The sequence below is a fragment of the Dermacentor variabilis genome, chromosome 5, assembly GCF_050947875.1.
Source record: "Dermacentor variabilis isolate Ectoservices chromosome 5, ASM5094787v1, whole genome shotgun sequence".
NCBI classification, from domain to species: Eukaryota; Metazoa; Arthropoda; class Arachnida; order Ixodida; family Ixodidae; genus Dermacentor; species Dermacentor variabilis.
In genome coordinates, this window is record NC_134572.1 from 138,324,260 (window position 1) to 138,351,908 (window position 27,649).

The following is a 27,649-nucleotide window of genomic DNA, read 5'->3' on the forward strand; positions in this document are numbered from 1 at the left end:
CTAGTTGTTGCATTAACGCATCAATGTTTGCATCGCATCCGACGCACGGACTCACCAGGCTATGACGCGTGCAACGTGACTGACACGGTGGAGCACATGTAGATTTTTCTTGTCCGCAGTATGACTGTGAACGACAGGCATTCATTTCTTCGTTAGCGTCATTACGAAGAGGATGTGCAGTGACAAAACAATTAGTGGGCCCTTGGCCGGACTTATAATAAACGAAGCGGTCCATCAAGGCTGTCTTAAAATATTTTGTTAACAAATGCCTATACCCAAGGCTGTGAGCGGGCCCTTCGAATACGAAAGTGTATGTAATCGCATCCTAATTCCTGTCTGCACTGTGGCTCCTCAGTCTCCTATTTTTCTCCTCTTCGCTTTCCGCACGAGCAGAGTTGTAGAGCAGAGGACTCTGCCTTTCCGCAGTATATTCTCTCTCCCCTTCTCTCCCTCCCTCTCTCTCTCTCGTTCCCTCAACAAAGCCTCGCTTCACAGAGACTCCAGCATTAGTGCTGGACCTGGGTAATTTTCTTGTAAGTATAACCCGGCCACAAAAGTTGCGAACCAAAGTTTCCGAAAACGTTCAATTCCCGAGCAGCCTGTAGTAGTAGCCGACAAAGCTGTATTCGACACTGTTGTTAGCATATCTTATTCGAGGCCCGAAATGCAAATATCAGACTGCGTTGTGAGGTTGCGGAAATATTCAGTTTTTTCCTCAGATTTCGTGCCCCGCAATATTTCGTCGTCGAGCGTACGTGCGGCTTCCAGTACAGCGCCGATGTTTTTCACAAAAATTTGCCGTTTTCCGGTAATTATTATTCGGATAGGCAAATCAGCTTGAACCGGTTCGAACGGCTTTTAACCGTAAATTTTTCGCTCCGGAGTTGAAGCGGAGCTGAACCGTTTCCGGTGAGCTGAAGCGAAAACTTAAATAAAAAAAAAACAAATTCGGTTCCGTCTTTGGGCGTGGGTGAAGGTAAGTGAGGTAGTGCGTGAGTGAGTCTCACGCACTACCTCACTTGAGTGAGTCTCGCGTGAGTGAGTCTCGCGCCCTCACGCCCTCACGCGTGAGTCTTCGCGTGCGGGCGTACGCGTTCTGTCTCGCCGGCGGCAAAGGCGGCCCCCTGTGACCTGACGTCTGCGCAACGTCATCTTTAATGTCGACCGCCAGCCAACGGTCTTCAAGTCAGCATCAAACGCATGACTACTGGCAGCTGCTGGATCAAGAAACGATTCGAAAGGGTGTAGTGCATTACCGTTCACTCATACTCGCATCAGTGACCCGCATAATGATGTGCATGACTAACGATACCACCGACATGCACATATCAATGCGCGTCGCTGCGCATTACCATGGTTTCGCCGAATTGCGGATGCGCGGCAGCCACCGCGGCATGCGTCAGTGATTCTAAAAACAAGGCCTCCCCGCGGCGTTGAACCTCGGCAATGGGCAGTGCTCCCGAAGAGACACTAATACGTTCGCAGAACCGAGCCATGTACAAAGGACATGCACATAAATACGTGTGTGTCGCTCAGCGATGAAAAAATAAAATAAAGCTATACCAGCAAGTGCCACGACAAAGAAGTATGCGTCCTTGATATTTTCCTTGAAAAAAAATGGTGAGTACCAACTATACAAGAAATATCAATTATGCTTTGTTTGATGTAAGAAGGTGGCGTAACCTGTAGCCCTTTCAAAGTAGAAAGATACGCACCAAATTAGAGCAAGGAGAAAAGAAAGAAAAATCATGCAATCGTGTAACACCGCACGTGCATCAATGAAATCATTCTTTTTATTTACGTATTTCTTAACCTAGCATCTCACTACTTTAGAAATTCCTCCTGGCGACAAAATATTTTTGCTTTGGTCTGTGGCCTGCTCCTTGCGGAATAGTAGTTCGAGAAAAGAGTCTATATTGTGCAATGTTCCGTCCAAGAACTTCCGTTGTTTCTATTCATACATTGTAGGCCATACAGCCACGCTTACGGTGTACGCTGGGGACGTCCTTCAAAGCACGCACATGCGTGGACTTCACAGAATATGCAATTGACTTTCTCTTCTGCGAGATTCGATGCACCTCCCTTTATTATATTTACATATTGTTAGAAATACGTAATAATTAACAATATACGATATCTGGAAAAACGAGCACAATGCGGATGACGGGGACACGATAAGAATAACACTCATGACGCTGAGTGTCTTTCACAGAAAAAAAAATATAAAGCAAAAGACAGCACCGTCTGTGTCTTTATTTCAGTGTCCCTGTTTTCCACGCTCTGCTCGTTTTAAAATTAATTGCCTACTAGCGCAATCCTTTACCCTTATCATACCAACATTTTTAATGTTGTCTTGTTAGTTCACGTCCAATTTTTACGCTATAAACGGCGAAAAATATTGCCGGAGAAAGAAAATAGGAGAGGATGCCTTGCTACAATATCTTATCGACATGAAGAGTCGATAAGAGAGAGAGAGAAAACAAGGGTAGGAAAGGCAGGGAGGTCAACCAGAACAGCATCCTGCTTGCTACCCTACACTGGGGGTGGGGGATAGGGGAACAGAAAGAAGATGAAAGGGAGAGAGTAAGCACAGAGTACGTGTGGGAGGTACACCGTACACAAGGACACTATAAACGGTCTCTTAAGCCCGTGCACTTCAAGTCGATAAGATATTATCGTTAAGGCGTCCATATTATTATGGTTAAGGCGTCCGCAGTGGCCTGGCTTCAGTCATCCGCTATAGCACCAGCGAACAAGGGTGCACTTTAAATATTTTCGCCGCATGACGGACGGCTAACTTGCGTTAGATTTTCTTCAGTTTCCTTCGTAACTCTCGCAGCAATCGTTTCGGCTTTCGCCGAATTGTGCATACTCTCCAACAAGGCACGCGCACAATGCTGCCGAAGAACAAAGTCGCGTTTGAAATCGAAAACCACTGAACCCTATCTATAGACGTGTCTCGAATTCATTGCGGTGCCGGCCGGCTCTGCTGCGTGTAGATAGTTCACTGCGACGAGTCACGCTCTTAAAGTACTGTATTGTGCGCATCTCAGAGTCAGCTGTGCGTCCCGTTGCGCATCGTCTCTAAATCACCGCCCCGCTCGTTCTGCTGCTGCCTGCCCTCTTCACCTTTCGAAACAAAGCGTGCACACTGTATTGAATACTACGCACCGCTAATTGGCGCAACCTGGCTGTGCAATCTTCGGGTAGTTGCGTGCACCGCAAAGGCACAGTCCGTACTTTGCAGGCTTTAAGACAGTGCGCTCCAGCTTCCTGTAGAGAGCCGCGAGAATTGGTCGCGCGCATTTTACACTGCCCGCAAGATGCGTCTACACGCACGCGCAGCGCGCACGTGCGCGTCGGTGTACACGCGCCTAATGGAGGCACGGCTATTACGACTACGTTTCGGCGATACGTGGGCGAAATCGGGCGCTCTCCGCTTCGAATGTGCCGCGCGCGCGTATAAGCGGCGCTGCGTGCATATGTGTGTACGCGTTGCTCATTCCCGTGAGCGAAGCGAAGCCCTTTCGCGGCATGAAATCTGACATCTCCGGGAGAGGAGCGTTTCCTGCACTATAGCGTTCCACATAACCGCAGCGGCGGCCCCCGTGGTTCGGGCGACGGCTGGAACGCGTGTTCCATTATTCTTCGGCGTTCGCGCCACGGGAGGCGCCGTTCGTTGGGCCTACGGGTGTCCGGCAAACAGCGGGCAGGCGCCGTTCCCTGCGGGGGCGACTAAAAAGCCCAGCGTGGTTGCGCCGCGCAAGCCGCGCGAGCCGCCGGGGCGCGACTCATCCGCGGGCCACCACGAATTAAACGTTCGCGCTCGTTTTACCGCGGCGCGCCGTTGGCTTAGCTGTGCGCGGGCCGCGTTGCAGCCGGACGTGCACTCGCGTAGTGTAGTACTATGCGCCGCTCTTACTGCACCGCTGCTGCTCTCCCGGAAACGTGGCCGCCGGTGGCTTTCCTCCATGTGCTCTCCAGTGTAAGCCGCGAAGTGACCCGCCACAGTCTTCTCACCCTGCGTGGCCTTCGGATCTAGCCGCCCCGTTCTATCATTTTCGCGGCGCGTTTTGGGCCCGCAGGAGGTTTGGCCGGGAGTCGTTACCGGATTAGGAAGGCATGACCTCTAGCTGTCGATAAAACAAGTGAATCAGCAGGAAGCATGTCTGCGTTCGCTCAATTTGGAGAGCAGAACGGCGCCTAAACCAGATGAACGTATACTCTGACGCGACATCACACGGCGACATTATCGGACGGCGGACAAGAAAGCCTTTCGACCGGTGTCGTTCACACATCTCGTACTTTTTGTTGCCAGGCCAGCTGAATTTAAGTGAAATTGCGTGTTTGCGCCAGTCTCTTGGAGAAAACTAAGCGCTGTTCTGTTTCCTTTCTTGAATTTCTTTGTTGGTAGTATGCGTGAAACTGGCGTTTCCCGTTCTTTCACAGAGCCGACCCACGCTTGTAGCCTATATATTACATTTCGAGAACACCAGAAACATAAATAAGTCTTACCGAGAACGGAGGCATAGGTATGAAGAATAGACGCAGTGACGCAAGGCGGGTTCGTAATTGCTAAGCTGGCTCCTAGTGACGTCATAACGTTTGGACAGCGTCTGCTAAGCGCATGTTATTAGCTTACTGAAAACAAAGCTGGCATTGCTTTCTGAAGAAACCAGCGGCTCGACGTATTGCCCATTCAGAACCTTCTTCCAGACAAAAACGTTTTAATATATGCCTGTCAAGGCCTGCAACGTAAGTAAACTGATACAGAAGTAATTGGAACACTCTCCGAATGATGCTCTGATATGCGTGTGAAGAAAGAGATTGAGTTTGGCAAACTGGTCATGACCACTGGACATTGCGTATGCTTCATTAAATTGCTTCTCTCCAGGCTGCACAGAAGTGTTGCTTCCGCTCGTGGCAACCCTGGTGGTAGGCGGAGTTGCAGACGTGGATCCAATTTGTGGAGACGTGCGTTCGTGAAATCACTGGTGTTCCACAGATTCTGCGTAAGCTCGCGGGCGAGGGAGCGAAGACTTGTGGCGTGGCATTCACGAACTCATATTCATTCCGCATTGGCATGGCCGACAGCCCTACTTGTGACACCTGCGGCTGCGAGGAGACGATTCAACACCTCCTATGTGACTGTCCCCGTTACGCAGTGCGAAGAAAAGTGCTCGTGACCGCTCTCGCAAAACTGGACAATCGCCCCTTTACAGAGGAAAAAGCTCTAGGACATTGGTCCAGACGGGCTTCGGCACTGAAGGCCTTAAGGGCTCTGTTGAAGTTTTTAAGGAACTGCGAATTGTGCGACCGCCTTTGAACGTTGTAGCGCGTAGTTTCGCGTTACTGTGTGAATTTTCTCTTTTTTTTCCATTTTTTTCCCTCTTCTTCTTTCTCCTTTTATTCCCTTTACCCCTTTCCCCAGCACAGGGTAGCCAGCCGGTACTTACACTGGCTAACCTCCCTGTCTTTCCTCTCCTTTGTCTCCTCCTCCTCCTTCTCTCCAGGCTTCTCACCAGGCTTCTTTATGTCACTGGAATGTAATTAGGCCACAGCTCCCACGCGTTTAAGTTACCTTTGTCTGCACCGGAATCTCTGTCGTTGCGCTGTATTCTTTGAAACATGACACATACAGCAGGTTTCAAGGCAAGAGAAACTGAATTGGGGATCTTACACTGACTTGTGTGAAAAATGTAAAACTATATGGTGTGTAGAGACCGTGACATAATTCAGAAAAATAACACATACAAACAGGCAATATTCGTAAAGCTATCCACAAACTGGCTCAATTCTGTACCCTAGTCGATTGGAATTACAGTGCCAAATATTGGTTTCTATGTGGCAATCACCGCATACAGAAGTATTTTTTAATGTTCTGTGAGCGATTTTTCTATTTGTCCGGCCGCTGAAGGCGTCCAATTTCTTTCACAGACGCTTGAAATCTTTGAATTACATTTTGGAAAGAAACTTGAACGAACACAGTTTCTTTAATTATAGAGCCTGCAGTTCGCAACAAACGTCTTTTACCTTCTAGAAGCGCCTATTTCAAAGCATTCTCGCTGCTGATTCAGAAGCCCAATCAACTGGACATCAATGTGGTTAGGTGAACTGTTCAAACGTTATTTTAATTCACCGGCCCCTAGCAAAGCTTTTCTTGGGGACTGGCTGGCGCGGGGCGAAACCCTTCCAGAGCCATTAGGTCCCGTAAGATACGAGGCGTAAGCGCCCTCAATCTCCACACTCTACGCTGGAACATCCGGCGAGCGCAGCGTATGTTAGTCGAACCATCGCTCAACATTCTTCAAATGAGTGCTTAAGCCACGGTTTCGGCGTTGTCGCCTAGGGCCCTCCGCGCACGCATGACGTCAAGCTAAGAGGGCCTGTGTCCATGGACACGGGGACAAACCACGCATGTTTCCGACCGTATTTATGGTACTTCTCGGAGCGGTGCGCTTTGCGGTGTTTTCATAGGCGCAACGCCGTAGCCACTGGGGACGTGTGTCGTAAGGCGCGGTTTGGCGGCTGCCGACGCTGGTTTCTGAAAGTTGTTATTTTACGGGGTCTTCAACCTTTAGCTCTGTATCATTTCGTGTGTGTGTGTGTGTGTGTGTGTGTGTGTGTGTGTGTGTGTGTGTGTGTGTGTGTGCGTGTGCGTGTGTGTGTGTGTGTGCTATATGTGCCTGTTCTTCATATAGGAACCGAAAACATGTGGTTCATGGGTACAGCCGAATGCTACAAAGGATCAGGAACAGAGCTCGTGCACTCACTGACCGGTGCAATACCTGTACACATTCTGCGCCTTGTGGTTTTGTGGAGGCCGATATGTTTCTCTAATCTCTACGTTTCACACTGAGAAAGCACAAGACAATGAAGACGATCCAGAAAAAAGAGAATTCTCTGCAGAAGAAAAGTTAAACACGCCCACACACACATGCGCACACACGCACTCACTGCATGACTGCTGGCGCTATGACTATGACTGGCGTTACTTTAACTTCAGCGAAATTATAGTAAAGCTGGCCTTTCCGGGGCAGCCCCTCTATTATCTGAGCTAACCAGGCGGCTCACAAATGGCAGGTGGCAGGTTGTCCCGGGTTCGAGTCCCGGACCAGAGCGAATTTATCTTCAACTTTAGGCTCTTCTTTCGAGTAACCCGTGTGGGTTTCCTTTGTAGGAATTGCTATGATGGTATAGATGTCTCGTTTTCCCTTGATTTATTAAAAACCAGTTCGTTGTATAACAGCCGCAGTAGGGTGGTCTGTATACATTCTGAGTTTTTACGGTTCGATTCCCCCCAACGGGAGAGTGCTGAAGGGAGAATAAGTGGTATGAGCTCCACAAAAAGGTCTACAATGGAACGCATCCGTTGACACAAAGCTCTATTGGGTCAAATGATAAAGCTGTTCCGAAAGTTTGCTTACACAATACCGCCGGTATCAGTGTTTATACCAATCAAACGCGCACCTTACTGTTTGGACGAACTAATCTGCCGTGTATGAAACAGGAAATATCAGCAAACATGGCATGTAGCGTGGCAATAATTCATGTTTTCTAGAGCGGCAGTATTTCATGTTCTATAAGCAAATTGTATATACGAGTATTATACTGCACAATAATTGCAAAGTTCATGTTTCAGGGAGCTAATTTTCCTGTGCAGTTAATAAATACGTTAGCTTTGTTCTATCTTTATGCTATTCCAAGTAATGCTTTCCGAATTTCCATGTATATATAAGCTGCTGAGCCAGAATCGTAAACTGTCTTGACTATTCACGAAATCCGTTTTGACTATTCGAGAAATCCGGGACTTAAGTCGTCTTCAAAAATATCATGAGCCATTGCACTCTGTGAAGGTGGATGACCGGCGATGCTGCTCAGCACTTAGGGGCATTGCTTGTCGGAAGTCCGGAGTACACGTGGCCTCCCCATTACGACGGCAGAAGGGAAGTGGAATTCAAAATGGAGAACGGCAGCTTGTCTTTATGCTTTTTTTTTATGCACGTTCGCGTGGACGACGGTACCGCAGCCCCGAGGTGCCGGAGGAAACTAGAAACGCGCGACGTTTCGACGGTAGCGCCACCGAGGGAGAGCGGAAGGAAAGGAAACTACTAGACACGCAAGCGCTAGGAACGCCGACAAAGAGAGGGCGGTGCGAACGTATACGTGGCCGACGCGGTTCGCACAGCTGCAAATCTTTGGGAAACCTTTATTAGCTGCGTGGTAGTCTACTGATTTTAAACATGGTGCCTATTGATAACTGGTGCACTCAAGATGCGTAACCGAGGGACGCCGACAAGCGAGTTGTGCAAGAAGACGACGACGAACGCGCGTAGCAGTGGCACGAGCACGTACGCGCGGAATCTGAGTATGCGTTGACGAAGAAGGAAAATGCACGGAACCCTATCCATAAACAGCTTCGCTGTAAAAAAAAAAAAAAAGAAATAGGAAAGCACTGAAACTTCGAGCGCCTAAGTCAGCAATCTGAGCAGAAAAGTAATCGCAATATGGCTTTTTTTTGTGTGTGGAATGCCTGAAAGAATTTGAAATAATTTAGTTCCAAGGCTTCAGACGGTTGATGAATAATTTATATATTTGATTATTCCAATGCGATCACTTTCACACATAGTATCAGTTGACAAATAAAACCTGCCGCTTTTTAAGTGATAGAATTGTTGAAAATGTAACGTTCAGTCAAAAGGCCAAACGAAACGTCAAGCTGCCCGTAATTTAAACCTGGATGAGCGAGATGTCTATGTACGTTGTAATTTGTCAAACAAAGCATAAATATATGCAACCAATGGTAAACTTGTTCAGCGGCTGCGTAGTGTCAGAATTTCCCCAATTGACGTGTGCTCGAAATCGAGGTACCTTGAAAATCTTTTACTTGGCGAGACTAACTATGAACAGTCGGATATTGTAGTTTGTCAGCTTATTTCCGTTTTTTCCCTGCTACCTATGAGCGTGGCTTCCTCGTTGTTAGAAGGCTTAAGTTTCGGCACGACCCTCGGATGTGCAGTGAACTACAGTCGAGTACAACTTTAGATGGCAGCCGCATTTTTCCCTCAACGGCGGATGCAGACGAGCTTCCACCAGTGGGCGCGCACTGCAGACTGACGTCATGAGCCGGACGGGTGGGGACGGCGCCGGTTGAGAACATGGCAGCCCGCGCTTCGAACTGGGCCGAGTCGCGTCAGCGGGACTATTTTAAGAGTCGCGGAGGCAATCGGCTGCCGCGCTTCGGTCATCTGGGCGGGCCTCTCCGGTCTTCTTAAGTTGTACCCGACTGTAGATAGAACGAAAGTTTAGCGTAACCACGACAAGGCAAAAAAAAAAAAATGTCTTTGAGGTCGGAACCTGTCATAACTCCTACGTGACACGAACAGTAAGTTCACCTTCAGCTGCTAAGCATACACGCATAGTAGTTTATTACTTTTTTTATAGCACCGGCGTCGCCCTTATCCTAGTGCAAAGCCAGCTCACGGGAGCTGGGGTACGTGACCGCAAACTTGTTAGTTCGGAATATAGTTTGCGCTTAGCGATAAAGGAAGGCCAGTGGGTGGTTCAAGCAACCATAAAAAAATCATGAGCCTTTACACTCTGTGAAGGTGGTTGACCGGCGAAGCTGTTTAGCACACGACACGGAGGTGACACATAATTTTGAACAAAAGTAAGAACTCATTTATTGTCTTGATGGGTGGTTATCGTGACGAAAGGTACGCGCACTCAATTGTTGTCATTATCGGTGGTCATTATTTCATTGGCAACTGCAATCACATTGTTTGATAATGTCAAATCGAAGCACGTACGCTACTGGGTGGTCGGTTGGGACGAATCGGTGTGGCATCGCAAAAGATGTCTGCAACACGGAACGCGTGAACCTTCAGGATACCGACTTTCCGGTACCGACAGATTCACATTAATATCACCGACAGTGAGAACAGGGGTAGTATCATCGCAGTTAATTCACCCAAAGTGAGTAGCCATCAACCTGACGGGACTGCGAATCATTGCATTTTTCGCTTGCTCACGGGGGTATGAGCCATTGATGATGACTCTTTTAGACGTGCTGTTCTGTATGTTGTTTTGCGTGATTGTACAGAATTTAAGCACTGTTCGCTTCACTTTGCTGAGTGCTTGTAGCCTCTCCCTTACGGGGCTATGAGCCATTGCATTTTTCGCTTGCTTACGGGAGCATGAATGCTTACAGGGGTATAAGCCATTGAGGAGGATAGTTTTGGTTCACTGAAAACAAAAATGCTCGGAATCCTAGCCATGCACAGCTTCGCTGTAATAATAGAATATGAATACGTAACGCATATATATGCATTAGTTTTTAACGACAGATAAAATTTCTGCCCACTTATCATTTTTCCTGCATAATTTCTGATCAGCTATTACAGATTATTAAAGAGAAATCGATAGCAAACGTCGTGCCTACGCGTAAAACTACCAATGTGCCGTATCATGCAGGTTGACCTTCCGTCGCCTGTTTGTTACACTTCATTGCTTGTATTGTGAAGATACTATCAGGGCAAACCTTGTAGTAATAAATCCTTGAATGCATTAAGCCATGATCATAGCATAGAAGAGAGACAAAACGACAGCCTTATGTGACATTAAAAAGTCATAAAGAAAGGTAGCAATGTAAAAAAAAAATAGGCACACTTTTTCTCAAGAGACTGAACCGAAGAGAATCAGTAAGAAACTGAGAAACCGTGAGCCGCATGTGGCACAGTTGGAAGTGATTCGATTTCTATAACGATGCGCGCAAGCTAAGAAATAAATACGCGCACTGACGCAGAATGTGGGTGGCCGGCGATTCATGTGTGTTTCTGAGCAGCACGTACGGCTAAAAAAAAATAAAAAAAGTAAAAGAAGCTTCAGGGCTGGCTGAGCGCAAAAGAACTAAATCTACTCTCTGGCATCATTAGACATTCTAGGGAGTGTCGTTGCTTCGCCTGGAAAGCTCTACGCAGTGGTCCTGAGAAAGTAGGATGGTACAAGGAGGAGCGGGAAGACAGAATCACCGGTGCTCAGTGAAAAGACGAAGCAAGATAAAAAAAAAAAAGCTGGACTTCTGCCCTCCAATCCAAAGATGTCTTTAGGAGCAATTCGCCGCCATTCGCTCATCGCCGTACAAGTTTCCCTCTTCGTGATATTCTTTGCTTGCTGGAAAAGAACCAAGAAAGAAACATAACGAGCCTCAAAAAGGGCTGCTTGTGTGATTGAATGCTTGTTTTCCCGTTTGTTTCGTTTTGCATCTGGTAAGGAAACAACGAGAGAACACGAAGATGGTCGTTGGGAGGCGGGGAGAGAGTGGGTTGAAAGTAATGGGCGAGTAGGGTCAGCGCCGAGTTAGTTCTCGAGAGAGGACTCAAGCCCCGGATAACCTAAGGGCGCCATTGCCGAGAAACTCCACACGGTGTAAACACTGCCCAGCCTTCCACCGCTTGAAGAGAAGTTGTTATTGGTGCTGTCGCCTATTGAAAATGTGGCTCGGAGACGTTCTTGAAGAGAAATTTGTAGGTTTTTTTGCCCTTTCTTTTTCTGTTTGTCGAACCATGAGCTATAAAAGAGACCGCAGCGCAAGCTCGTGGTCTGAAATGGGCTGTTTTGGACTTTGTCGCGCTTTTCAAGAACAGAATTGAAAGCTAAACGAATGAAACGAAAGCTAGAAACACATGGCCGACCTACCGAATTCGGCTGGGTTTTAACAATCGCACCAGGCTAGCTGCGAGTCTGTCTATGCGCCGATGTAGGCGCTGATCGCTGCTCTAAATGTATACAGGATTCACATGTGCCTCGCAAGGGAGCGGCAGTAAGTCTGTTTCGTTGTGCAGCTTGCCACGGAGACTACGCGATTGAAGCTTGCCGTCTTGCTCAGTGTTCCGCTTACAGAGGCATTTAGCACCGAGTAGCTTGTAACGCCCAAATACCCCAGCATATAGTTAGCGACCACCACAGTCAGCAGCGTGAGCTGCGTGTTATACAGGTACTGAGATATGTACGGGAAGCATAGAGTATACTACAAGAGTCAACAAATAATACGACTGCAGCCATCCAGGGTACATTGAATCGCGTTGAAGGACTGTGTAGTGAAGAAAAGTGAGAAAATTGACAATATGTCACGTGTTTTATGTGCGGCATTGCTGCAATATTCATAAGGTGCTTTGCCTCACCGGACAGTCCTTACACTGCGCGACAACTAAATAACAACAGCGACGACAAAGACTGCAACTACGACTTATAACGGGTCCAACTTTGCCAGTTTTGCCGGATTAACAGTCTAAGCTGCCGACCCGCCTTCAGGTGGCGATGCCACGCCGGTGTCTGAATGAGCGCGTACCACGCAGTCTACCGAAATTTTCCGGTGTTCTACACGATGTGCCAGCATCTACTGAAACGACGTTCCTTTCCCATCAGCTCGCAAATGTGGAAAGTGGGTTTAAGTACAGACGAAACTCACTCTCGTTTCAGCGTTCGGACCCATTTTCTGGCGTTCTTCTCGCCGGATGTGCGTCGTGAGTAAGAGGAAGCGGTCCTGCGAATAGAAGCAGTAGTATCACCAGTACCGCCCGCTCTTTCCTAGCACGAGACAGTTGCCGCCCTCGAAAGAGAACACATCTTTTTCTTTCGTTCACACTTTCCAAACGCTTCCTTTCCGAATGCGCAGACCCCCGGCAGGCGTAGTGCGGGCGTGGTTCACGGTTGCTGTGGCGAGACCGCGTCAGCGTTTGTTATATATTCTCCTTCATATCTGCATGTGAAGTTGTTTTTTTCGATGCCTAGTTTTTTTCCCCCCCCTGACTCCTGTCATGTTCGTTCAGATAATCTTACGTGCCCTATTAGTATACTGCTCTAGAACAAAAAGCGTGTTTCTAAGTTGTTTTGATGTATGAAAATTTTCTGTTTGCGCTGTCGCATAAAAAAAAGGCACGTAATGGATGAAGACTGATAGTTATAACGTTTCGTATCCCTTACGGTACAATTGACTCGTAAAACTATCATTATGTACAGAGAGAAACAGGAAAATTGCCATGCTTCTGTTTTAATGCACTGCGGCGTCTCGCCCTTGTCACCTTAGTCAGCTAAACCTAGCAGGCTATGTCGGTGCGTGAAAATCTGAATGATATATAATAAACAAATACATACAAGCGTGAAATTGTCTCAAAGTCATGGCGCGAACGCGACTGGCCCATGCCTTTCGAAATGCATCGCTCGATGCTTTGTTGCATATCAGCTGTTGTACATTGTGCAAACAAATTGCGTGGCACGGAAATGAAGACGTTGCGTTGCCACCGATATATTTCTTGAACATCATTAATTGAATCATGAAGTTAATTTTGTGTAGCGGTTATCGAACGTGGCATTTAATGAGAATATTCTCTTTTCTTCGTGAATTACTCTTTGTTCGTAGTGTTGCGCTACGAATGCACAATTGTTGAGAGCATCGGTCACTTGGCAACGTATCGACGTAAGGCTGTGCCTGAGCAGTGTATGTATGTTCTGTAGCCTGATTGTTGTTCAGTGTGACCGTACTACAGAAAACATACGGGGTGGCCTCAATTCATCCTCAAGAAGCCAGTATTTTTACACGTAGCAAAGGATATCGAAATATTTTTTGAGGGGAACTATTTCAGTTTTGTCTGTTTGTGAGACTAAACACGCATAGCATAGACAGATCTCAGTGTAATTTAACGGGGATGACCGGCATGTTTTGGTTCCTAACAACCAATGTGATGCCATCTCACTTGGACTTCCTACTCATCGTTCCTGGAGTCATACTAGAGTGATTCGGTCATACAGTAGCGCATCCTCACGAAGTCACTAATAAATTGGCATCAATTCGCGAAACGACACTTGTCGCCTTTTCAGCATTTCGCCGAACTCGTGGGACCTACTCGCAGCCCGTATTCTCCACCTGCAACGGGGGTTCGTTACACAAGTACGTAGTGCCTGGTTGGACCGTAAACCATGCGGCAGGAGGCAAAGCCCCAAAGGAATGAGAATGATTTTGTTATTTGGGGCTTGGTCGTCAGTCGTGACCCCATAATAAAATCAGTTTATTTGGTCATGAACATGTCTGCACAAAACATGCCCACGGAGTGAGGCACGTTCCTCTCTCGCTAAATCTTCGCAGTGGTGCAGTAACGATCACTTTGTGTCCCCGTGTGTTTAATAGTTTACAGGAGAAATCGGAGACGTACGTCGATAAAGGTAGGGCCGCGTGCGTTCTGTGTGGTCAAAGCGCGCGCATTAGGCGCGCATGGTCAAACAAATGTGAAAATCTGTGCCACACCTCGCAAACGTGCAGTGTTGTGCAACAAGCGACGCGGCAAGCTTGGACTTCGCTATTTTGACTTAAATGCGCGACAAAATAACGCATACTTTCAAGCAATTATCCCTATTCTTCTTTAATTTTAAAATATGTAAAGGCAATCCACTGAAAAGACCCAACTATTTAGAAATCTCTAATAAGAAAAACGAAAAAAATAAACTGTGTACTGCACATTTGCTGTGTCCTGGACGCGCATTCACTCAGCAAAGCACTTTATTTTTCTCACAGCGTCTCTTCCACCGACGCCTGTGAGCCATTTGCGACTGTAAAAGATGTGACGAAAAGAAAGTGCACTACGTCATGCAGGAACTGTTTGTTTGGCCAACGCGAGCTCTAGTTTTGGGAGTGCTGCACGCTTTTCTTAAAGACAGCGTGTGATGTCCCTTCTTACCTCTCCCTCCTTCGTCTCTTTTTAACAACTTGCGTTGGTCGACCGACACGCGTCGGGCCAGGTCGACGGTGACGGCGCGTGCGGGCTGGGTACCTCGCTGTCAGGCTGCCCCGTCACATCCGACGCACCGCGCACCTCTACGGCGCATGCGCGATGCCATCTGCATGCCTTCGTGCTGTTGCACTTGGCGGGAATAAATGGCAGCAGAGATAGATGACCTGTCGGGCGCTGTTTACAAGGCCCTGAGTGATGCCTTTCTTTCTGCTGCCTGCTCTTCGATGACGCGCGGCATTTGCCGACGTCTCCTGCTCATCGCAGGACAAGGCAACTCCCTTACTCCATATCGTTGTCGGCGATGTTCACGTGCGTTCGCAGGGATTTTCCATGTGGAATCCACTCTTTGAAGTTGAAAGCCGGCCAATTCTATTCAGCAGTGTATGAAACTGTGCAGTAACACAAATAGTGAATGTGCATGGTGTGTACTGTTTACAGATATGGGTGCGGGTCGCATGCTTAATGTGGGACGTGTTCTGTCGACAGTATGCATGGCTGAATTTTAGGCCTTAGTTCTGTTTGAATCAAATGTAGTTGAAGTACGCAAACTGGTTTCACTAGCGTAAGCGTATAAACGAGTGAAAGTTTTCATTACGCAACAAGACTTCAGTGTAACCGGTGGCAATAAAAAAGAAAGATAAATAAGACAGAAAAACAAGGTGCAGTGATTGATAGGAACATGCATTTATTTATGTAACTCTTGCGGCGTTGCTAGGGCACGGGAAATCCGTGAACGGCACGCACTGGCACACACCCTAGCTAGCTTGACGGCAAATGTTTTCTTATCGTTGTTGCTTTTTTGTTTTCTTTATACTTGGCTAGTTGTGACAGGGGCCGCTCTGCGCACGAAGGCCGTCTGACGCACTCGTCTGGCATTGGGCGTAGTTCGTTCAGTCAACTGTGGCTACAATATTATTTTGAAATAGCCGTACGTATGGCTATATATTCTAACCGCAGCTTCACAATGCCAAAAAAAAAAAAAATAGGTATGTAGAAGTCACCTATACTGATTTGATCTAATTGTTTTTGACTGTACACCTGCGAGTGTGTACACGCGACAAAAACCATGTGCGCGAAATCCGCTCCTGGTGCTGACTTCGCGTTCCCCGTGTCGCCCCTGTATTCTCGTACACGCGTAGCGCTCCGCGACGAGTTCCGCCAGCTGCCCAAGAGCGTCCACGCGGCGGCGGGCGACTCGGCGACGCTCGAGTGCGTGCCTCCCAGGGGCCACCCCGAGCCCACGGTCACCTGGTTCAAGGACGGCGTCCAGGTGCAGCCGGGCACGGGGCGCGTCCGCCTCCTGGCCCAGGGCGCGCTCCTGATCGCCGACGTGAGGCCCTCCGACCAGGGCCGCTACGTGTGCCGGGCGGCCAACATGCTCGGCACCAGGGACTCGCCGCCCGCGCTGCTCTCCGTGCACAGTAAGCTTAGACGGTTCCTTAATCTCCGCCGCCGAACGCGCACGTGCGCGTGCTGCGCACCTCGGGTGGCACGATCGTGACGTGAATTTTGCCCCCGGATTATCTGGCCTCTTGAATTTCTTTAGTACTCTCCTTTCCAACACATTGAGGAAGTTAGATGGTCGTCCTCTGAGTGAACAGGCACTACTAGAGGACGGTCCCCGCCGATCAGCGGCTCAGAAACATCTGGTTTGCGCGAGCGGCTTTAACTTAAGTACTGTCCGTACAGGTCTCTATACCTTCTCTCTCCCTTCCCTATTTTACCCTGCTCCCTTTCCCCAGCGTAGGGTAGCCAGCTAGACTCTCGACTGGTTAACATCCCTGCCTTCCTATATTCCCCTCTCTCTCTCTCTCTCTCCTTGACGTTACTCTTGCGTGAGAAAATGTCCTGCCGCGGGCACGAGTTCTGCAGGTCTGTAGAAGTTTTCGCTGCACTAGCATAGTAAACGCTATAATTGAAGCGATTGTGCTTACCGTTACCTCTATATTGACGTCGTTAATACACGTAAACGGGCTTGATGAGCGTGAGCTAGCAATCTCGCGCTTTCGCGTACCTATCTATCGTTAAGCGCGAGGAACTTGGAAGGAGGTGATTGGTCCGGTCGTAACAATATTCTATCGTAAATATTTCAACATTCACCGCTTACACTGTAGAATAGAAGAAACTTCGCTATACTCCACAAGTGTATCATAGAGACAGATAATCTCTGTACGACATGAAAAAAGAACCTTTACATTTTATGCAAGTAAGAGGTGGCAATATTGACTTGTTTGCCGCCTGATGCCAAAGCTCAGCAATAAGAGAGGAAAGAGCACACGCAGCAGGCGTCCCTGACTGATGTTTTTAGTGCACAGGCCTAATGCAGTGATGCAGGCGCACATTCCATCCGTATATGCCACAAAGCGTGGCGAGCTTTTCAGCGTCAGTGCCTTTCAGGGCCTGGTAAATCACATCGAATAAACGCAAAATTGATGCACCTCTTAAAACCTAGGTAGCACTGCATTTGAGTGTTGTTCGCGCATTGCAATGCACTGGGTCACCGGAGCGCCTTGTCTTTTCACCCACAGCGAAGCCCTATTTCGTTCGTGTCCCAGAAGATGTGACGTCACTCGCGGAAGAATCCGTCGAGTTCCAGTGCAAGGTGAACGGCGACCCCAAGCCGACGGTTACGTGGAGGAGGCAGGATGGCAAGATGCCTGTTGGCAGGTGGGTCACGTGACACGCAGCAGCGCAAGCAACGCGTGTTGATTCATAAGCTTTCCAACTTCAAGATCGTTTTCACTTGACCGTCACTTGCTCTGGCCCGGTGCCATATCCACGTTTGTCTTGTAGAGACTAGTTACTAGAAAGCGTCTATATCTTATACGGCAAAGTGTGCTACGTCGACTTAAATACAGAATCTTGCAATTAACCTAGCTCATCCTTGTCGTCGCGTGGACCGCAACCTCAGTTCACGAGGCTGCAGGTTTTCCCATGCCACTCAAAGCGAAGTGTGGGAAAATATCCACTATATTTTATTGTTATGTTCCACAAAGCTAGAACAAATAATATGCTTTAAGAATCGGAATGGAAAAAGATTGAAACACGAGCCATTAGGTTTAACCCTTGTTTGTGACATTACTGCGAATGAGTCTATAGCATAATTTTTGTTGTCTGATGTGAGCGCTGACGGGCTGAACAGTTGCAGTTTGAATTATTTGCGTTTGCTTCCGTGCAATATTAGCCTTTATGCAGTAAAGCCACCACGCTGCTCGCCTGTTAGGAAGTGGCATTCGGAGATAATGATAATAATTTTTTTCTGCACAAGGGCCAGGGATAGCCAAAGTGCGCCAGCATTGGGAGATATGAAAGGAAGACAAAATGAACATGATGGCATTTACAGTCCAACATCACTTATTTTTTAATGCAGTAAATTGAAAACACCACGGAACATGTCTTCTTAATTGATGTTTTAGGTATTTTCCTTTGCTCACGAATATGTGAAATACGCATAGGTTTGTTTCATTATGGATATATAATTACTGCTAAGTTGAATTCTCCTACTGCGAGCTTTTTTAAGCGCGTTTCTTTTTACGCGGTAGCGGTGTTAAATTGTCGCCTGTCGAATATTTGTTGCAAATGTGTGTCATTTCTTTGTTTCTTTAAAAGAATGAGAACGAAACAAACCTGTTGCGAAGTGTTTCTTTTTTTAAGGAAGAGTGCATTGTAACACCTGTCGTTTGTATTTTAGGGCCTACGTTCAAGAGGACAAGAGTCTGCACATTAAGAATGTTGCTCTCGCAGACGAGGGAACATACATTTGTGAATCAGAAAACATTGTTGGCTCGGTCTCTGCTTCGGCGACATTAACCGTGCACTGTAAGTAGTGACTCCTTTGTATGATCTCAGCACTATCCATTGCTGCCTGACTGCGAATGGAGCTAGTCGTAAGCAGTGCGTTATATGCGCCCACTTAAGTTTATGTCCCAGCCGTAAATTTAGTCTTGACACCACGCGCAAGTTCGGCCTTAACAATATCTTCAACATTGAGTATTCGTGAAAAACGAAGTATATAACGTAGAACGTAACCACCTGTCACGCTCAGTGACACCAGAAACCTGGAAAACGTCAGTGCAGTTTACATTTACAGTCTATAAACATTCACTGAGACGGGTAATTGGAGAACACTCGGAGAAATTGTCGCCCTGTAGTGCCCTGAACAGGTTCGTGGTGATGAAATACACTGAATCGCCTGGGTTGCCGATGATTGCATCACAAACGAGTGAATGGGCTCTTTGCTGTGTTCCTGTTCGCACTGTTCTGTACAGTGCAGCATAGGGCACAATAAAACACAGCACGCGTATCTGTAGTTACTGACGTTTTGAAATTCATATTGCTCGCGATGTGTTTCGCGAAGGTCATTTAAAGACTAACTGCAACGAAGTTTTGGAGCTTGTAAAATTCCCAGCTTACGATCGATACTGTCGATGTAGACAAGCCACCATGCAAAATTTGTCCTTTGAAATATGAGCGGGAGCTTCACGAAGAGCTCGCCCAAATATTGCCGTTTCTGATATTGAAACTGAAAAAAAAAGAAACGCCGTCATTGCCGCTTGCGGGAAGAGAAACGTGGCCCAAAACGCTTGACTCCTTGGCACGAACTTCGAGGTAAGGCCGCGCCCCCAGCTGGCAGAAAAATTTCGGAGGTGGCGCGCTGGGACTTACGTCACAGCGGCGACCACCAGGTGCACGCGTTGTCTGGTTAGGTTCTGTTTAAATGGTGCTAACAAGAAAGCTATACCAGGCGGCCGACATTATCAAGATTGCTTGAGAGGTATATAATCCTCATTTATGACAAGTACGGCAAAAGTGAAGTTTCGTTGCTGTTGAGCTTTAAATAAATACAACGAAAAGGATCACATAGAGACAGAGGCAGCCTTGCCCACGGTTTGTTTGTTTTCTGTGCAAGAAAAGGGAAATGGGGTAATTATTATATTAATTTGCCAAAAAATTATTAGGCTGCTACCCCAGTGTTTCATTATTTTTCGCTGGAAACGGTGGCATAACTTCACTTTAGATTAATTTTCCCTACATTGAGCCGAATCCTATCGTCACCAGCCAATGCTGTTCAACACCTGCACTGTAAGTCTCTATCTAATCAAGTACTTATGCACGCCTGCAATGAATTGGAACTTCGTACATTGTTCGTAGCAGGCAAACTAGCACGCAAGAAAACTACCTCTAGTGTTCAGCTTCGCTTTTGCCTTCTGCTGCGCGTAAATAGTTGATTTCACCCACACTTGCTGTCGCGATTCAAAAGGCCTTCTAACACGTTAGTGCGGGTAATATTATGACCATGCGAAGTTTGCTAGCAGTGGTTCACATTGTCAGTAAGAAACAATTTCGCCTAATAATGACTCCCAAGTTGAGGCATAACTTAACTGAACACGCTTTAAATATTTGCTGAGTGGATGCATTTACAATAATGCTATTGCTTCGTAAGGCTTCTCACACATTTTTTTTTTGCCTTAATCATTCCAGCGCGTCCCACATTCCGCCTCACGCCCCAGAACCAGAAAGTGGGGCTCAACGGTGTCGCCAAGTTTGACTGTCTTGCGACAGGCAACCCCCCACCGTCCGTGTTCTGGACCCGAGAAGGCAACCAGGTGGGGCCGTTAGCTCTTCGCGCATTGCACTTTCACTCACTTGTAGAACGAGTATTGTGCTAATATTGTCTCATGCTAAATCATTCCGGAAGACCATGGAATTCACAATGAAGTGCCCTTTGGAATAAGAGCTTCCCAAGTGAACACTTCGTTGTGCGTTGCGCATTAAAAGCACCCCGACGATGATTTGTAGAAAGTAACATGAAAAAAAAATATGCTTTTTAAAAGTTTGCCAGATACGTTCTAGACATATACACAACAGATAGATGCAAAGTGTGTGGCACCAGAGCCACGCTAGAACACATGCTATGGGAATGCCTGGAACTAATACAGGACAATGCGAGCGAAGCCTCCATCGACAGCCTCCGCACGCGATGGCAGGCCGCGCTGCTCAGCTCAAACCTAGAAGACCAACTATGGGCAGTCCAGCGGGCCAAGGAAGCCGCCGAGAGGCAAGAACTCTTGGCCGTAACCTCGGCGGGTGCCCCAGTCCACTAACTCGCCGTACGCGAATCGTTCTCATTCGAAATAAAGTTTTCTCACTCACTCACTTTCTGACTGTCACACAAGTACTCGAGCGAATGTTCGTCAATGAATCCGTGAGCTTCCATGGCTGAAAGAAACATGTTCCACGTAATGAGTTGGTGAAAGATGACCGTTGTCTCCAGATTGGTTGAGACACACTGGCTTCAAAATATTTGAGCAACGTAACGGGGCTGTTTTTGTACTTGCTGTTTGCTCAATAGTGCCCTTTCTTGTGAATGTCGTACGAATGGAGCAGTAGCTTTCGCCTTCGCATTATTGTAATTCAGGGCAGGTCACAAGTCATGATCCCCCCTTGTTATTTATTTTCTATTTATTTTTCCCCCACAGGTGCTTATGTTTCCGGGCAAGTCGCACGGCCGCTTCTCCGTGAGCAACGAGGGAACGTTGACCATCTCCGGCGTGCGAAAAGAGGACCGCGGCTACTACGTCTGCTCGGCGCTCTCCGTGGTGGGCTCCAGCATGGCCAAGGGTCACCTGGAGGTCACCGCGCTGGCCGACCTGCCTCCTCCCATCATACGGCTTGGACCGGCCAATCAGACTCTGCCGCTGCACACGGCCGCCCAACTGCCCTGCGAGGCGGCTGGCACGCCCAAGCCCGTGGTGCAGTGGCTCTACAACGCTGCTCCTTTGAGGGTCGAGGATCGCCCCCGATATACGCTTTCGGAGTCTGGCACTCTTCAGATACAAGGTGATTGCGTGGCTCCTCGGAGAAAACCGGTATAGCATGCGCAAAGCCATTAGGCCAGTGTGAAAGTTCGTTAGAACTCAGGCGGCGGTTTCCGCTGCGTGGGGAACCGGAACGGAGTAGGCAATGTTCCAACGAAAAACATGGTATTTTATTGTCCGGCACTTAGGCGCGCATGGTTACATCGGGAATGAACATAATATCGCACTGATCATCTCTTTATAAGCACATGCTCACACATGAGCATTACATGTGGTATGGTTATCAGGAGAGCGACGCGGACATAACCTTTTCTGCATGTTTTCAGGTCTTGAGAGACGTTCTTTAAAACGAGCTCGTCAAAAAAAAGCATAAATAAAAAAAGTAAATAAAAGTGGTTCAGAACGATATATTGAAAGCAAATCGAAATGCACAATTATATTAACAGAATTTACAAAGTTGTAACAGCTGCCATAACTTGTGAACTATAGTACAACGCAGGAGTCCTTACTTCTGCCATCTTTTCTGGTTCTCTTAAGATCTCCAAATGCCGGACAGTGGGGCATACACCTGCAAAGCTTCAAGCGAAAGCGGCGAGACATCTTGGACTGGATCGCTCAGTATTGAGTCTCCGCATAACCCAAACGTGAATTTTCATCGCTCCCCTGATCCCTCCACGTTCCCGGGACCCCCGTCGCAGCCAGTGCCGGTAAACACGACCGAAACTTCGATAACGCTTGCTTGGAGACGCAGCGAGAAAGTTGGTGCGTCCTCACTCAAAGGATACACAAGTAAGTTGGACTCACGCACTGTGCAAACATTATAGCCACCGGTTAATACGGGATCAATCAACAATCACTCAACACCAAGAAAATGAAATAGCTGAGTTCTCCAGTGGCCAAGCTCGCGAATCGTCACGGCAACTATTTGAAACAGGAAATTGTTTATTGTGGTGATCTTACATGATAAAATAAAGAAAAAGACAATTTGAGCATATTTAATATAACCTAGCCTATGCTAAACTATTCTTTTGCTTACTTACAGTTGAGTACTACAGCAGCGACCTGCAAAGTGGATGGGTGCTAGCAGCCCACCGAGTACTTGCTGAAAAATACACCATCCAAGCTTTGCGGCCCGACTCACGCTATGTGTTCATCGTCCGAGCAGAAAATTCACACGGGCTAGGAGTTCCTAGCCCTGTCTCTGAACCTATACGAACTCTAGGTGAGTGTGATTTTCCACAACAATAAATATGTACACGTCATCGAAATCATGAGATGATTATTCGCACATCGCAGATCAATACGCAGCAACTATGCCCCGCATAACGGCATTGCTGGCATAGCGATATAACTTGTAAAAAAATGTTTTTTAAGTAGCATGTCGTCGTCTTTGAAGCACTTGAGAGCTCTAGAAATGCAGGAGTTTTACAGTGTACTACTTCATTTTCTCTCACTTTCTGGCAGTAAACTGCTACAAGAATAGCCCAAGAGTCCAAACAAAGCATTTTGTGCGACGCCTACTAAGCAGCGGTCTTGTGGGAGGTATCGATGTGTTAGCTCTGATCGCCATTTTCTATTTTCTTAGACAAGTCTTTAGCTATTAACTCAGTAATGAGTCCGTATGCCAGTTTACTTGCGTGCACGATATGCACATATATATTAGATCTTCCGAACTTTCTAAATCATAACACTTCATCAGACATAATAACGCCTCCTGGCACTTCCTAAAAATAAAATTTGCATGGTGTGAGTTCGAAATCTAGTTCATATTCTTTTTTGATCAAAAGATACGCGTATTAACACATTAAAGAACTGCAAGATATCCAATAATTGTATTTTTTAATGTCACTAAACTGCTGTGGGCTATAAGGGACAGCTTACGGAAGGACTCAGGAATAAATTTGACCACCTGACGTTTTTTTAACACGCACCAAATTTACTTTGCACGAGCGTTTTTGTCTACTGTCCCCATCTGAATGCGGCTGTAGCAGACGCAAATTGAACAGCCGGAGACAATCCGCCTCGTCTGCATCGTTTGTTAAGGCTCACATTAAGTGCACGACATCTGCATCATTAACAGGAAAGTCACTCTATAATGAAGTAATTTATGATAAATAGCGTGAATACGTCTCTGAGGCGACTTGCGAAAATTTTTGCAGAAGCTAAATTGTGAAAACGGTCAGTATGACAGCTTTCACATACAGACGAACTAAGTTTGCTATTTTGTGAGTCGAAAAACATCACCTCGGCCATATGGTACTGGATCCAAGGATTTATGCGCGACTGCTACGTAATGAAATACGAGGTTGTCAATGTCCGCGACGCCTGCACACCAGCGTGTGCAGAGCACTTGTTAAGAGAGTGCGGAAACCAGAAGCCGCGCGAGGAACACGCCTTGTCGACGCTTCCACTGTACCACTCCATAAAACCTATGTGCAATAGATGATACATGTAGTGTCTTTTGGCGATAGGGCCAAGTATGGCTCTATGTGGAATAGGACCACCCGGTAAGATCACTTGACGGTTCCAAGATAATCCTTCGGACCCTTGCCGAATTCGTGCTAAGCGATGGCTTGGAGCAGTAGCTCGAAAATAACAGCCTCGCCCTTTACACCCCATCCTCTCTGCTTCCAGATCCTAGAAGCAAGAGGAAGGCACCATATCTTATCCCTAGATTTCTAGGAAAAAATATTTTGTTTTTTTACTTTCTCTAACTTTCTTATATGTACTTTTTAATGGGTTAACATAAAAGCGTTAGCAACAATAATTATTTCTAAAATTTCCGCAGGAATGACGCCACATTTTCTCCCCGAGTTCAACCTTGACGAAGCGCGCGCAAAGCTCAGCTCGTGCGTTGTGTCCCTGCAAGACATCCGGGCCGTCAGTTCAACAGCCGTCAAGCTGAATTGGAAGGTATTTCCGTCCTTCAGTGAAACCTTTTTGTCGTCTGTCCTGTGAAATTTGTCAATGGGTAGACTACATCAAGGAGTAGGGACGCTCAATGTGTGCTAGCCTTTCTATGTTGTAAATTATGGTACCATACGCCGACCAATAGTCGCTGGTGCATGCAGGAAAAGACTGGTATTCTTTTAAAAGCGATGTTATCCAAAGTGGAAGAATTTATTGTTAGCAGACTTTGCTTTGTTATGGTCTGATGCTTCAAAATGCGATTCAAAGCATGTATTAAAAGTGAATTGTTAATCACTTTTATCGAATCTCGATTTCTGTTCGCCTTAACCAATCACTGTATTTGTTTGTGTCACGCAGATCCAGGGCATGAGGGACTACGTGGAGGGATTTTATATTAGGTTTCGAGACATGAGTGGTGGCTCGCAGAAGTACAACATGGTGACTGTGCTGAACGGTGGAGCGCTATCATATGTACTCAATGACCTGAAGAAGTTCACGAAGTACGAATTCTTTCTTGTGCCGTTCTACAGAAGTGTCGAAGGGCCGCCGAGCAATTCGAGGAATGTTCAGACCCTGGAAGATGGTAAGTACAAAGTGTCGATCACCAGTTCAAATAACGTTTGCTTTTCCTTGCGCAAATTTATTAACCACGCATCTTAAGAATACAGCTGTCCTGGTGAGGTTTAAGTCTATTGCGCTAATTGCATTGATTTCTTTTTCTGCGTTACGAACTCGTTGTTTGGTTTGAACGCTTTGCCGACTTCTCAAGGCAAACAGCCCACCGTAGGGGAACCACTCCGGGAAGTAACTGGTGAAGGGTTCGTGTAATTGAGATAGGAGGTATGTAGCGTTTACGTCATGGCGCCTCGAGAAGAGAGCGGGAAAGAGGGAATGCTGGAGCTGGCATGGACTAGGGTGGCGTCGAAGACCGGGTGGCGAAATAATGAAGCTGTTACTCTAAAACGTTCAACTGAGACCAATAAAATTTTAAAAAGAACTGACAACAGAGTAACACTGGCTCTCTGGATGTCAGTCGTGTCCGAAAAAGATGTCAAATATTACATAGGTGGCTGGTGGGGGCTTGTCACTTGAGTCCGTAGCCATTGATGTAGGACAGAAACGTTCCCAAATTATCACCAGGTGGACGTTTGGTTTGATAGCGGACTCAGCGAAAGGGAATATATGTAATACAACAAGTTTATAGGCCAACGGAAAATTGCGTAATTGTCTTTTCTACAGGTTTAATAAGAAATATTTTCCAAATTATTATGCCGTTTCCCTACCTTCGTTAGTGCGGTGCTGCGTAATATGCACTGCATTGCCGCTGTTAATGCAGCGAAAATAACGTGCCGTGTTTCTATACTCCCTTCGTTCATTATGATATATGTGAGAAATGGCAGCCATATAGTAAACAAAAATCTTTAATACGTCTGTGCAAGTAAAGAGCAAAAGATACAAGGAGGAGTGCCGACGTGATACAAACTCTTTCCACAGTGCCAACAGCGCCACCCGAAAGTGTGGAAGTGCAAGTTCTGAATGGCACAACGGCAACCATTTTCTGGTCTCCTCCGCCACCGCAACACCGCAATGGAAGACTCAGGGGATATAATGTAAGCAACGACGTGTTCTGGTGTGACCTTGACCTTGATTCATGTTTCACTCTCATCATTTACTAGGAATACGTAACACACTTATAAAGTTCGAGTGCTTTGTTTGAATTATACTACGCACGATCTTAAGTTCAAAAAAAAAAAAAAAAAGAAACACAAGTTGACATGAAGATGAGGGCTTGAAGTGATTAACAGTAGTTGAACAATAAATGTAGCTGTAGCCAACAAGGGGTCTTGGTCCATTGGGGGAACATTGGTTTCGGTGAAATTCAGTACTCGACTACTCTTGTTCATGATCATAAGTTCTACGGATCAAACAATCTTGTGACAGGTAATGAAATTGGGTTCAGGTGACCTCCCAAGAGCATCTGCTTAAAATCTGCATACAGAAAAATAGCTACGTAATAGTCGCGTTAATTATGAGGGTAACTTTTCTGAAGGAGAACTACACACTGAATTAGTTCGAATTCATTTTGAAATGACAATTCTAAACGCTTGTAGTTGAGAACAGTCAAGCGAAACTACACAATGGCCGTGTTAAATTTCAGAAGAGTGAAATAATAATTTTTATGCAGGTGTACGTGGACGGAAACTCTTCTAATATTCACCTGAATCAGAGCACGAACTCTACGACTAACAGCCTTACGTTAAACAACCTGAAAACAGGAGCTTCTTACGAAGCACGTGTCGTGGCCATGACTACTGTAGGTGGTGGACCAGCCAGCAGCGCCGTCCTGTTCAAAATGGGTGAGCTGTTGTATTTTGGTACAATTTTTTGGAGTGCGCGGCGAATAATGAAGTGCATCAAATTCTAAGCGGTCACTTCTAAATGCAGTAAATGTGGTGTTTGATGTTAGAGGAACATTATTGCCAAAATAAGTTCGTCTGTAGTAATAAATGACGCTAATGGAACACGAATAAACAGGTATGAGAGTTTGGTCATGTGAACTCAACTCTCAGTGCCCATTCCCCTTACAGGCAGGGGTGCTTTACGCATGCATTATTACAATGTCGGATAGGGCCGTTTGAAACGATGAATGATCAGGATTGCTGGCAACCGAGATGTGGAGGTGGTTCTATCCTGCGACTGTCTTCCGCAGGAATGAATGCTAGAAATGATTTGTTGGGCAATTTGGGCCACCTGAACATTGAAGTTGCGGCCCATTCGCGATGAGACGTAAATTGGTTGTAAAGAGAGCTCTTCGTTCTTGAAGTCAAGGAGATCATATTTTGTTTGAGGATTCGAGAAGTATTTTTTGCAAGAGAAATAAACGGGCGAGTTTCCTTCCAAATTTAAAGTCTCATAGACCAAGGTCAGAGGGCAAGAAGGCGCGGTAAGCCGGAAAAGACGCAACAACGTCAGGGATGTAGACTTCAGTTTGACGTTCCCGCACTAGCCCGACATTACGTTAAGTATTTTGACGGTGCTTGCATGCCCCTAGTTAACTTTTATCTCTCAATATGAACCGACATGTATTCCAAAGGAGCCAAAGACCGAACGTTACAAGTTTTGGGAACTTTTAGT

At 46.7% G+C, this 27,649-nt stretch overlaps 1 protein-coding gene across 4 annotated transcripts in view; it reads left to right on the forward strand.

Annotated features, from left to right (window-relative positions):
• The window catches only part of LOC142583193 (roundabout homolog 1-like), a 194,747-nt gene that overhangs the window by 148,950 nt on the left and 18,148 nt on the right, over positions 1-27,649 (forward strand). For all 4 annotated transcript variants that reach the window (XM_075693548.1, XM_075693549.1, XM_075693551.1 and 1 more), the window contains exons 3-13: positions 15,926-16,207; positions 17,315-17,453; positions 18,478-18,605; positions 20,268-20,392; positions 21,266-21,626; positions 22,142-22,393; positions 22,647-22,826; positions 24,393-24,517; positions 24,872-25,097; positions 26,009-26,124; positions 26,700-26,871. In XM_075693548.1, coding sequence (XP_075549663.1) covers positions 15,926-16,207; positions 17,315-17,453; positions 18,478-18,605; positions 20,268-20,392; positions 21,266-21,626; positions 22,142-22,393; positions 22,647-22,826; positions 24,393-24,517; positions 24,872-25,097; positions 26,009-26,124; positions 26,700-26,871 — 2,106 coding nt within the window. The remainder of the gene's footprint in view (positions 1-15,925; positions 16,208-17,314; positions 17,454-18,477; positions 18,606-20,267; positions 20,393-21,265; positions 21,627-22,141; positions 22,394-22,646; positions 22,827-24,392; positions 24,518-24,871; positions 25,098-26,008; positions 26,125-26,699; positions 26,872-27,649) is intronic.